Here is an 11776-nt window from a genome sequence, read left to right on the forward strand (position 1 = left end):
TTTCTCCAGTGTTTTCACACAAATTGCCCCTACTTTGTTTTTGTTTTAAATGATTTTGATTTTTCTTTTTTTTTAATTTTATGTGTTATAGAAATCAAAACCGCTCTTCCGTTAATAAGGAATCAATAGAAAGTGATCATTCATATCATTGGTAAGCGGTTCTTTTTTGTTTTTGTTTGCTTGTTTATTTTTATTTTAGTCTTCAGTTTGATTGGTTTCGATATGCAATTGACTTAAAGATGGATAGGCCATTACACATAAACATCAATGCATTGCTGGGTGTAGTAGCCCAAATTGTTGAGACACTCACCTACAGCACCAAAGGATATTTAAAGGTGTCACGAGTTCAATATCTGTTCAATCCTTGTCTGAATTCTTCCCAATGCAGATGTATTACAGAAACATTGCCAAGTCTTCTGACCAAGTGTTTATCATAAAAATCGAGAGATGGGGAAAAAAAAATAAAAGAACATTGCCTTTTGAAAATGACTAAACTATATATTCCATCTGTGTTGACAAAAAGTTTCCCTAGTATAAGAAAAACAATCTGTATGATGTCTTGATGATCCAAGGTGAGCAGGACCTAGGTCACCTCAGACTACTGAAAAATCAGATTAAAAAACAATTTAAATAGGCTATCATGGGGAGGGGGGGGAGAGCTTGTAAATCTACACATTCATACTTACTCTTATCTATTTTGTTCTTAATTTAATGGTTCACTAAGATCGTTGTTTTATTAACAATCGCTATTGTTTTATTTAATTAAGATTTTAGTTTACTAAGATTGGTGCTGCCAAGACCAATATCCTCTTTATAAGGGAGGCTGATGAGGGCTCTCATATCCCTGTGACTTGATATGGATGTTTTTTCCCACTATAAATATATATAGAGGGACTTGTGGAAAAATTTCTTTATTTAATTGAAACTTAATGATTTTACTATTTTAATATCAGCATTTTAACTAATGGACATTGTATCATATTTTTTATTTTTTATTTTGAGCATTACAGTAAAGCCTCTATAATTTTATTTAAAGGAGACTTTGACCTTTCTCAGATTACTAAAAACTCTGGTTAACTGCAAAATAACAGTAAATGTATAAGATATTAGTTTTACTTTTGAAACAGTGAGGTAGACATAACCATAAGTTCAGGATGAAAATTATTCTTTTCTACATCTTTGGCAACCTAGTATCCAGACTCAAAAATGTCTTCTTTTTGGTCAGGTATCTTTGAATTCTTAACAGGATCCATGTGCAAACACAGCTAATTACTATCTTTAGCTTATAATTCTGATATTTTCGATAAAGTAAATGGCATCCAGTACAGTACAGCCAACTCAAAAATGTATTCACATAAATAGGGCAGAATACTATTAGATTTGGCTGGGAAAACTTACCCATAGACCCTATCAATTTTGTTTGACTAGTGTATTTGCTGAAATTTGAATATTTAAAGTGTGGTTAATTTTCTTAACTTGGCATGGTGCTCAACTTTTTAGTTGGCTGCTTGTTATGGTACATGATTGTGAAGACATTCACCCCACAAAGGGAATATTGAAAAGAAAAATAACAGAGCATCTCAAGAAGAAAATTTTCAGCTTCTTGAATTAACCAGAACTCTAAACTTCTCATGCCCCTAATTTTTTAAACTTTGTTATATTTACTTTGTGTAAAAGTTGTGTGTTTCTCATTGAATCTTTATTTTGAATGATTTTCTATTACCATATTACCCTACACTAGCTACCATGCCAGGGATACAGCAGAGGAGACTAACGTGCTGGGAAATTTGAATCAGATTCTGGGAAATTCCTAAATATCTTTATTACAAAAATCCATTGAATTGGCTGAATTTATACTATAATTCTTATTAAATCTGGCTTTTTCCTGTATTCCGGTAAGAGACCAGACCCCCAATATTAAAAAACCTGGTGTCCCTTGAATTTGGCAGCATGCTGGCTAATGTGAGGTAAATTAAATGGTGTTAAACAGTAACTACAATATTGTAAACTAATTTTGCATTTTGTATTAGGAGTGTCATAGAAAGCACTGTGATAAAGAAAGAACCGTCTCCAGAAAAAGAGACAGTTTGTGAGGCGTCTGTCATCGATATGGCAGAGGAATCACAAGAAACATCAGCTGCATCTGAAGTTCCTGCTCCAGAAATTGTTGAAGAGGAAACTGAATCAAGTACAAGTAATTTCATATTCTTAGTTTTTCCTTTTTAGTAGCTAGAAGACAGCATTTCAACTTTAGTGTCTGACTTGAACAGATGCTATGAAATGGTAAGCTTTCACAACCAGATTTCATAATACCACGAGTTTCTTTTGGGCTTTTATGCCTAGATTGAATTGCTACTTAAGCCGTTGTGGACACAAACTATTGAATAAAACTGTTGTCACCATTTTTGTAGCCAATCTTATCATATTTGCATTAAAAGTTCTTTCTGGAATATAAAAAGAGGGTGGTGTCGCTCTGGTTTTCCATATCCTCTATATATAAAGTAACCTAAGAAATGTCAAGAGTAGTCTTAGCAGAGACTCTGAGTCACCATGATTATATGGCCAAATGGTGTATTTCTTTTTCCTTATAATAGGGCACCCATTAAGTGTCAAAATGGACATTGTGTGTGAGATATTTAAACAATTTATTTGTGCATTTCATTGAATTTTATTGTTCACTTACACAGATGGATGTACATGATGAGACAAAAAGAATAAGTTTCCATACATGTGGAAATCCTTCTTTTCAATTTTAATGATTAAAAAATAATAATACACCTCTAAATAAATTATAGAACCTCCAGAAGAAGAAGAAGAGGAGGAGGAAGAAGAAGAGACTGCCGCAACTGCTGATGAATTGAGTAATATGGCTACAAAGACTGAAGATTTCACCATGAATGATGCTGTGAACATGTCTGAGAATTTTTTGAAGCCGATGACAGATCTTGAGGGAAAATTTGAGAATGACTCATCTGAGACAGCAGTGTATGTATCTCTTGGATTACGCCTGATACATTTGTTTTTGGTTGATTGATTTGCAGACCCTTTCTTCCCCTCATTAATTTTTTTTTCTTTCTTAGACCATCCATGATGCCAAAAACTTTGGAAGAGTTGCTTGAACGCCAGTTGGAGCAGGCCTCTAATGCTATTCTCGAACAAACAGATCATTTTGATAGTATGTAATTCTTCTTGTTTTCTGTTTTATCTCAAATATTTCATTGGTTGTGATATTGTTGATTTATATTACATCGATTCTATCTCTCTCTCTCTCTCTCTCTCTCTCAGCAATTGAAATTCTTCTGTTACCTTAATTATTTCCCTTCTTACCTTGTATCAATAGGAAAGTTTTCCAGAGAATAGAAAAGAACAGAATGGGCTCTCCCTGCAACAATTGATCTCATTTTTATTTGACGTAGATACTAGAACATTCTCAAGATATAAGTGGTCGTATAAATATATGCATATTATCACTAGGGCAGATTGCCATAGAATTGTATTGAAATAGCTTTTATTGGTTATTTTCACCTCCACTACAACTGCAAAAATTAAATTCGTTTGAAATTGTTTTCTTTTCTTTTGGAGGGGGGGGTTGTTTTTCATACACAAGGATGACTTCACGTATATAACTCTATGTGTAGCGGTGCAACTTGCTGATTGCAGCATTGGTGAGCTTTCCTTTTTGAAATGTGAGTTCAGTCACATTGTAAAATATATAATGAATGAAACAAAATTTAAGTATAAAATTTCAAAAAAAAGTTGCTAAGTATTGTTATTTAAAATTCAGTGAAACCTCGCAACGATGATACTCAATATAACGATAAATTTCTCTACAACAATTTTTTTATCTTCAGGTCGTGTTTGGAAATTTCTATGGTCTAATGTTAAACTGCTGCCTCTGTATATAAGGATTATCCCTTTACAATGATATTTTTTTCTTGATCCACAGAATATAGTTACATTGAGATTTCACTGTATTAACAATACAGGTCTTTTTATTTTCCTACCTATTGTCCATGCACAAATAGCTGATTGTTCATAGTACTTTTCTCATTTGTACATTTTTAAATTTCACACCAATGCCACATTATTTGGAAGGGGAGAATTCCTATGAATGTCTCTGACTTACATATGCAGCCCAAAACTTGTGTTCACAATATGGCACTAACAATTTTTTTTTTCACAGTTGCTTCTCTCATTCACTGCCTTCAAAAGCTGCGCTCAGAAAACCAGCGTCTGGAAAGCCATGTGAAAGACCTGGCTTCTCGGAGGGACCACTTGCTTGCCGTCAATGCCCGCTTACAACTGCCATTGAATAATATCATTCCATATCCTCATTTACTCGAAGCAACTAAGCCTGCTGAAGTGGAGGATCTGCAGTCAGCCACCAATGGCCTTCTAGAGGCATCTGAGAACAGCAGTTTTATGCCGTTCGATGCTGCTTCTCTTGTTCATAGCACTCAGGTGAGGATGATTCAACTTCATTCCTCCCTCCTCCCACACCATAATATCCCGTAAAAAGTTAATACTTTGTGGACTAATAAATTTTAAGAGTCACAAGTAGATTTGATTTCTTTCTTATTTTCTGTAGGGAAATATTCAAAGCTCTCAGTGTCAAAATTAATATTTAGATTAAGATAATTTTTATTCATGCTTTGATTTGAAAATGAATCTTGCACATCTTGTGTGAACTAGGAGAATGCGTTCTTAAAAAGCCCGATACCTGGTCACAGTCCTGCAGCAACTGTTGGGTCAAGTAGCCTGCCTTTAACTCCAAGTCCTGCTCCAAGTAGCCCTGCCACCTTAAGTGTAAATCCTGTGCCTCAGGTATAGCTTTGAAATTTCATTTGCTATTGGTATTTGTTGAAATCATCATTATAGTGGGATATTTGTGTGTTTGAAAATTTCATAATGTTTTTTTCTTAGAATAGTCGAAAAAATACAATGCTTTATGTAAGTATTATAAACTTCAAGTACAATGGTATCTCCACCCATAGAAGTCCATTTGTATGTAGCCAAAGATACTAGAGACAAAAATGTATTTTAAAATGCATCAAAGCAAGTATTCAACAAATGAGCATGAAGCCCATTTGAAAGCTCATTTGATGTACCAAAGCTGGGATATTTTATACTAGTGCCAGCAGTGTCATACCAGGCATCTTCAACCTATTGCTCATAAGTATTGTGGTCAAATCTTTGTGTTTGTACTTGGTTTTAGGCTTCAGATATCTTCATAACTACCCCCCTCCCCCAATCAAATCATCTTGTTCAAAAATTATGTTAAAAAAATTCTTGTTATACTGGCTCTAGTTTTGCCCTTGAAACATGTTCCAGGGGTGGAAAACCTGCTACAATTTCTTACATCTGCTACATTTTGCTACAATTTCTGCCATTTGCTATATTTTGCTACAAAAATGCCAAAATTCTTCGATTCTGGGTAATCTTGCACCAGAAACAGAATTTCCCCTTAAGAAACTTTGAAGTTGCATCACAATAGAAGCTGACTTTTCAATAACATCATTTGTCCTCCCCGCAATTTGATTTCTTGGGGCCAGAAATAGAATTATCTTGAGGCCCTCCACTCTGACAAGGTGTAAAATAGGGCCAGAGTATGCGAATTGCTGCTCATCCGCAGAACAATGAAAAAAACCTTCAATTGATGTTTGCAGCTATGTTTTTACGAAATAAAGTTGATTCCTTTGATTTATGTGCATTCCTTACATTAATTTATTTTTTAAATTACATCGATTTTCCCTGACTGGCTGTATTTGACGAAACATTTGTGTGTCCTCTAACAGAATGGATAAGGTCGCAAAATAACTTATTATCACACTTTAAAAAACAGCAATGACGAATCCATCTTCACCATCGGGAGTTGCGATGTAAAAGCCGTATGTAAATTCTGGATGTCTGCGATCATGGAAAAGTGACAAAATCCCACAACAGTAATGAAATGAGAAAAGAGTCACATAATAAGTGAAACATACTGTTATATCAGACCACTGGAAGAATATATTTATACAATTATGTAGATTTAACCCAGGAATCTTTGAAGGGGCCCTTTAAGTAAGTGGCCATAAAATTAAGGAGTGTTGATGATGGAGGCAAAAGAGCATGTTTTGTACATTTAAATGGCTAAGGACTCCTTTCCCTTTTATTATATTGGACAGGAAATTGGAACTCTCCCGCTTCATCTGATAGCGATGGCTATCGACGCCATAGCAATAGGGAGTGAAAACAGGTGTACTCTGATTGAATTTTTTGTGGAAATAGAATCATTCTATTAAATTTCTAATAGTTTAATCATTATTCTAGTTTTTATTTCTATTGTTTGAATTAAAAAATAATTCAATTCTATGGTTTTAAGGGCACTGTAGCCCAGATCGATAAGATGCTCGCCTAAATTACCAAAGAATGGTTTGAGGTGTTGCGAGTTTGATACCCGGTTCGTTCTTGTCAGAAAACTTTCCTGACACAGGGGTACAACAAAAATGGCGACAAGACCACAGAAAAAAATTGCTACTGCAAGGAGTCCCCCATTGAGGGGTTAGTGCACCAACCCCTCAATGAATATGAAAAACAAGCCTGCCATTTGGAATCTGCAATAAATTGTAGGTCCCAGTCTAATTAGCCCTCGTGTGCAGAAAATGACCATGGTGTGACAAAAATTATCAAATGTTCTATGGTTTAAATTTCTATAGTTTAAGTTAAAAATAATTTAAGTCTATAGTTTTTAATCACCCTATTAAATTTCTTAGAATTTCTAATAAATATTCTAAGAATGGCCCAGCAAAAGAAATCATCTCAAAGTATGTTGAATCAGACTGAGGTAATGATCAAGAGCTAACTCAAAAAGAAACACTTATTATTTTAAGTATGAAATAAATAAATTCTGGTAAAAGAAGCAAGATCAAACATTCAAAAATGCTTGAAACTGAAGAGGAGAAAAGCACAACTTAGACTTGCATCAACTGCAAAAACAAAAAATAACAATTACTTTTCTAATGAGTGTTTCAAATATCTTCCGTAGTGATTTTTTTTTTTTAATTAGTGATTACCAGGTTTAGAAAATAAATATAAAAAAAACTCATTCTCAAATTATTTTTGAATTTGGCGATACCATATGTTAAAATGTCTCTCTGTTAAAAGCTTCTCATTTGTTGATATTGTAGAGAATGTAAAAATATAAATATATCAAGAAGTCTCTCAAAAAAATTTTATGGTTCAAAAATTAAAAAAAAAAAAATTCTAGAGGAAATCTCTATGTATATTTTGTGCCTTGGGGGGGAGGGGGCACCTCCTCCTTCTTCTGACACTGTTTTTCAAAACTAAAAAGCAATCCTGTGTATGCTACTGCACATATGCATATAAAACTATTTTATTTACTGCCAAAATTTTAAAGTGCTACAAAAATCAAATTTCCATTTTCCACTCCTGATGTACAGAAACATAACATAAGACATGTTAGACCTCTGACAGCCCACCGTAATTTTTCACCTTTAAAAACATAAAAATTGGTAACATTTCATTTGAATGAAAAATTCAATTTTTGAATCATGCCATTAGTGGCAAAGTAACTGAAAAAACACCTTCATGCATTTACTCATACGCATGAAATTTAAATTTCATCCGAGTTACAAAGAAATCAGAATTAACCTGTTAATGCCCATATTCCTATACGTAGGACATCTTGATTTTTAGCCTCTATTTATTCAGAACATGCATATGATCTATATTTTTTGCATTTGCAGAGTTGCCAACTGATATGGATTTTCCGTAGTTTCTACGGACAGCCACAATGGACTACGGAGCTACAGGCAACATTCTCAATATTACGGAAATTGGTTTTTAAAAAATCGGGTCTGGGTTTCTTGTAGTGTTTTACATATTTTTATAAAATTGCATCAATCTTTACCGGAACAATGAACCCATATGCACATGTGAGAGAGTTTGAGAGTCGAATTTCGTTACGTCACTGAAGTCATTCATTTCATCTATAATCATTGCATATATTGCAAAACAGGGTTGGTAAAAAAACCGGTTTTTTTGGTTTAAACCAGGTTTTTTTGGTTTAAACCGGTTTTTTGTTTTAAATAGTATTAACATTAAAAACAATGAAATTTCTGAAAAATCATTCAAACTTGTAATAATTAACTAAAATAAAATGTTTATTAATGCAATTAACACTATTCCCATGCTAATTAATCAATAAATATTTATTACATTTTAACAAAAACCATTTTGCCATTTAATTATTTTTTGCTTAACTCAATGGATTACTGTGTGTTTGAAAATTCTTTTAATGTTATTATTAATCATATAATATATAAAGGTTTTTCTCCAGTTACTTTCAGTATACTTAATTACAAAGCTATTTTGCAAAAAGTAATATAAATTAGGTGAATATAATGCATTTAATGAAGCATAAATAATGCAGATTAATTAACGATGATTTACGATATACAGGGTGATTATAACTAAGGTTCTGATTTCAAAATACTGTAAAAAAAGAGCGATTGTCAGAATGACTTGAAGATTGACATGAATATTCCTGAAAAAATGGAATTTTATTTGATAAAGGGGAAAAAAATACTTAAAAATGTAAAATTAATGACATCATCCAACACGTGGGAAATTTGCTTGCAGAATGGAAACGATAGCCAGTCATGGGAAAATTATAACTTAATTATAGCATTGCACGAGTCCATAATTCACGGAAACATCACAAAAAAAATGAAGTAATTGAACAAATAACTACAACTTACTCAAAAAATTTTAAATATGTTGTCCACCACGTGTTCTGGCTATGAGGCTGAAAGCACAAATATTCTTGTTCAACAGCAGAATCGGAGTATGCCATGGTCATAATGTGGATGTGCTTGCAATTCAGCTTCATTAAACCAAACGCGCCCCCATGTTAATATTCCTGAGGAACTTCTAACATATAGGGGATGTGCTGGAGATTGAAATTCGCCAAATTTTGCAATCTGACCACTGTTTATAACATTTTGAGGTACCCCCACAGCCAGAAGTTGCAAGGGTTAAGGTGCATCCTGTCAAAATGGGTCTTCAGCAGCTGCTTTGCTGGTATTGCAATGTGCATCTTGATAGAAGTTCTATCCACACACTGATGCTGTGGAAGTGCCGAAATGATGTGGTTGCACAAAATAGATTATACTGCTGGCCAAGTACAGCATCGTCTACTTGCACATTTTGCACTTTTTTCTTTTGCGAAAGAAACGTCCATTGCTTCAGGAGTATCCATGCAAATTTTCAGGTCATTCCGATCAGTACTTATTGTATAGTTTTGGAATCAAAACTTAAATTATAATCACCCTGTATATAGCTGATTATTTTTTATAAATCTGTTACTACTATACAGTAGAACCTTGATTAACTGGGCTTAACAGTGTGTGTGTGAAATTATAAAAAAAACAACTATTGAATATATTAAGACTGGGAGATATACAGTAGGAGATGTGCTACTTCTTATGGGAATGAAAATGTATGTGAGGTAATGTAACAACTAGTACACTAGTCTTTGTCCTTCAAGGACAGCTGGTGTCTTTATTGGATTATAGGACCACTTGCCCCTAGCATGATGGTGTCACTACTGTAGCTGCTTCTTTGTGAACGGAAAAAGAAACCCTGTGAGATAATACACCACTACATTTAGATGTGTGATGCAATCCTTATTCATGAATTTGCTAAAGATAGAGCATCAGAATGTAGCCAAAGGTTAGAAAATGTTGTAAGAATGAGAAATTTTGGCTTTTGTATATAACTTTAAATGACTAAGATACTTCATATGAAAAATATATATATATTCTGGCCACTTTTATGAGACTTTTTGAAAAAAACCACTTATAAAATCTTATGTCATTTAAAGATATACCATCAGAATGTACCCCAAGGATATAAAATGAGGTAAAAATGAAACATTTTGGCTAATAATGAACAAATATGATATTTTTCTGGGGAAAAAATGATATTTAGGCCACTTTTATCTGATTTTTGGGTTCCAGATCCAACTGGTTTTTTTAAAAAAACCAGTTGGTTAAAACCAAGGTTTAAACCAACGTGGTTTAAACCAAACAACCCTGTTGCAAAAAAAGTTAAGATTTTGCATACGTCATCCTGCTTTATCCAATGGCTGCCGGTGAAATGGACGACTTCAGTGACGTCAAAGGTTCGTGCAAAGACTGTGCTATAGAAGGTGTTGGCTCTACTCTATGCACAAAAACCCTGTTTTCCATCGAAATTGCCCCATGCTGTGGGATAAAAACAGGTTTTTGAATGGTTTGACGCATCAGGTCTGTACCCAGCTTCATTTGCATAGTGCTTGGTAGAACTCGTGGAATTTGTGTTGGAAAGAATGTTTCATAGTAGGTGTCGTAGAAGCTTATATACTAAGAAAACGGGGATGGGGGGTCTAGCGTTGCTAGACATCCGTATATACGACCAACAAAGGCATATGCAGGTTGGGATTGCATTGACTATTCATGAATTATTAAGGGACCTTGGAAAGTTGTTTCTGGAGGTGGGGTTGGGCTCATTAGCCCTCTAGGTTCCAGTGCTACTGAGGTGCTGTATTTAATGAACTTTGAATTAAAATTTAAAAAAAATTATATTGTTGAGTGATAATTTTTTATTGTACTATTATTATGTTGTCCTGGGGGGAGGGGGGTCCCCCATGGCAAAGTTGAACATTCATCACCACTGACGAGCTTTAAACCAATGTTGGCATGTCTGCATTTGCTTATATCTCAACATTCCTTTCATTATCTCCATTCTACTTACAACCAATTTGTACCAATTTTTATGCCCCATATTGGACGATCATGTTGCCATTTTTCCATATTTGGCATAGGTGTTAAATTTTTTACTCCTGAGCAGTGTTTGCCAACACACATTTAGATGCATGATTCATGCATAAAAATTCAATTTTACTCATCCAAATTTTATTGAAGTGTGAAAATACTCCTTCAAATTTAAGGAAATTTTTTTCTCAATAGAGCTGTAACTCTTTTCAGACCTGCCAACCTAAAGAAGGTAAAAGTCCTGTAACTTTCTTACAAAAATCCGACAAATATACCTTCCTTGCTCAACAACACAGAGATAGAAGAAGTAGAAAGCTATGTCTACCTGAAACAAGAAATTACCAGGGACAAAAGAATCATTAATAAAATAAACAGAAGAATCAGGATTGGGTGGAGCACTTTTGGCAAAAACTGCATAATTCTGAAGAGTCACATGTCATTATGCCTGAAAAGAAAAGTTTTTAACCAGTGTGTGCTACCAGCACTGACTTATAGAGCTGAAGTAAGACGATACAAAGGCTACAGACAACACAAAGGAGCATGGAAAGATGTATGCTAGGCATCACAAGGAGAGACAGAAAACGAATCACTTGGATAAGGAACCACAAAAAGGTATATGATATCATGGAAAGAATCAAACGTTCGAAATGGAAATGGACTGGGCATATTGCAAGAAGACAGGACAACAGATGGACCACAAGTATTCTGAATTGGTACCTCTATGGTGTTAAACGTCCGAGAAGGCATCCCCAAATGAGATGGATTGACAAGATCCAAAAAGTGGCTGGAGTCAACTGGATGGCAAAAGCATCAGAGTAAAATGGAAAAATTTAGAGGAAAGCTTCAGTCCAGCAGTGGGTTGGAAATAGTTGATGATGACATAGAGTGACCATATTACCCATATTTTATGAAACATAGCCTTATTTTTCATTATTGTTTACTGTCCACCTATTCTAAAG

General features: G+C 34.2%; 1 protein-coding gene across 5 annotated transcripts in view; it reads left to right on the plus strand.

Annotated features, from left to right (window-relative positions):
* The window catches only part of LOC149066962 (uncharacterized), an 86217-nt gene that overhangs the window by 57539 nt on the left and 16902 nt on the right, over window positions 1-11776 (plus strand). For 3 of the 5 annotated variants that reach the window (XM_089252925.1, XM_089252929.1, XM_089252931.1), the window contains 6 exons: window positions 92-151; window positions 2031-2194; window positions 2796-2985; window positions 3081-3175; window positions 4184-4461; window positions 4693-4824. In XM_089252925.1, coding sequence (XP_089109051.1) covers window positions 92-151; window positions 2031-2194; window positions 2796-2985; window positions 3081-3175; window positions 4184-4461; window positions 4693-4824 — 919 coding nt within the window. The remainder of the gene's footprint in view (window positions 1-91; window positions 152-2030; window positions 2195-2795; window positions 2986-3080; window positions 3176-4183; window positions 4462-4692; window positions 4825-11776) is intronic. The other 2 variants (XM_089252928.1, XM_089252930.1) reach the window with 2 other exon arrangements.

The sequence above is a fragment of the Pholcus phalangioides genome, unplaced genomic scaffold (assembly GCF_987345545.1).
Source record: "Pholcus phalangioides strain wild (caught in Gottingen) unplaced genomic scaffold, Ppha-v1.0 ptg000031l_1, whole genome shotgun sequence".
NCBI classification, from domain to species: Eukaryota; Metazoa; Arthropoda; class Arachnida; order Araneae; family Pholcidae; genus Pholcus; species Pholcus phalangioides.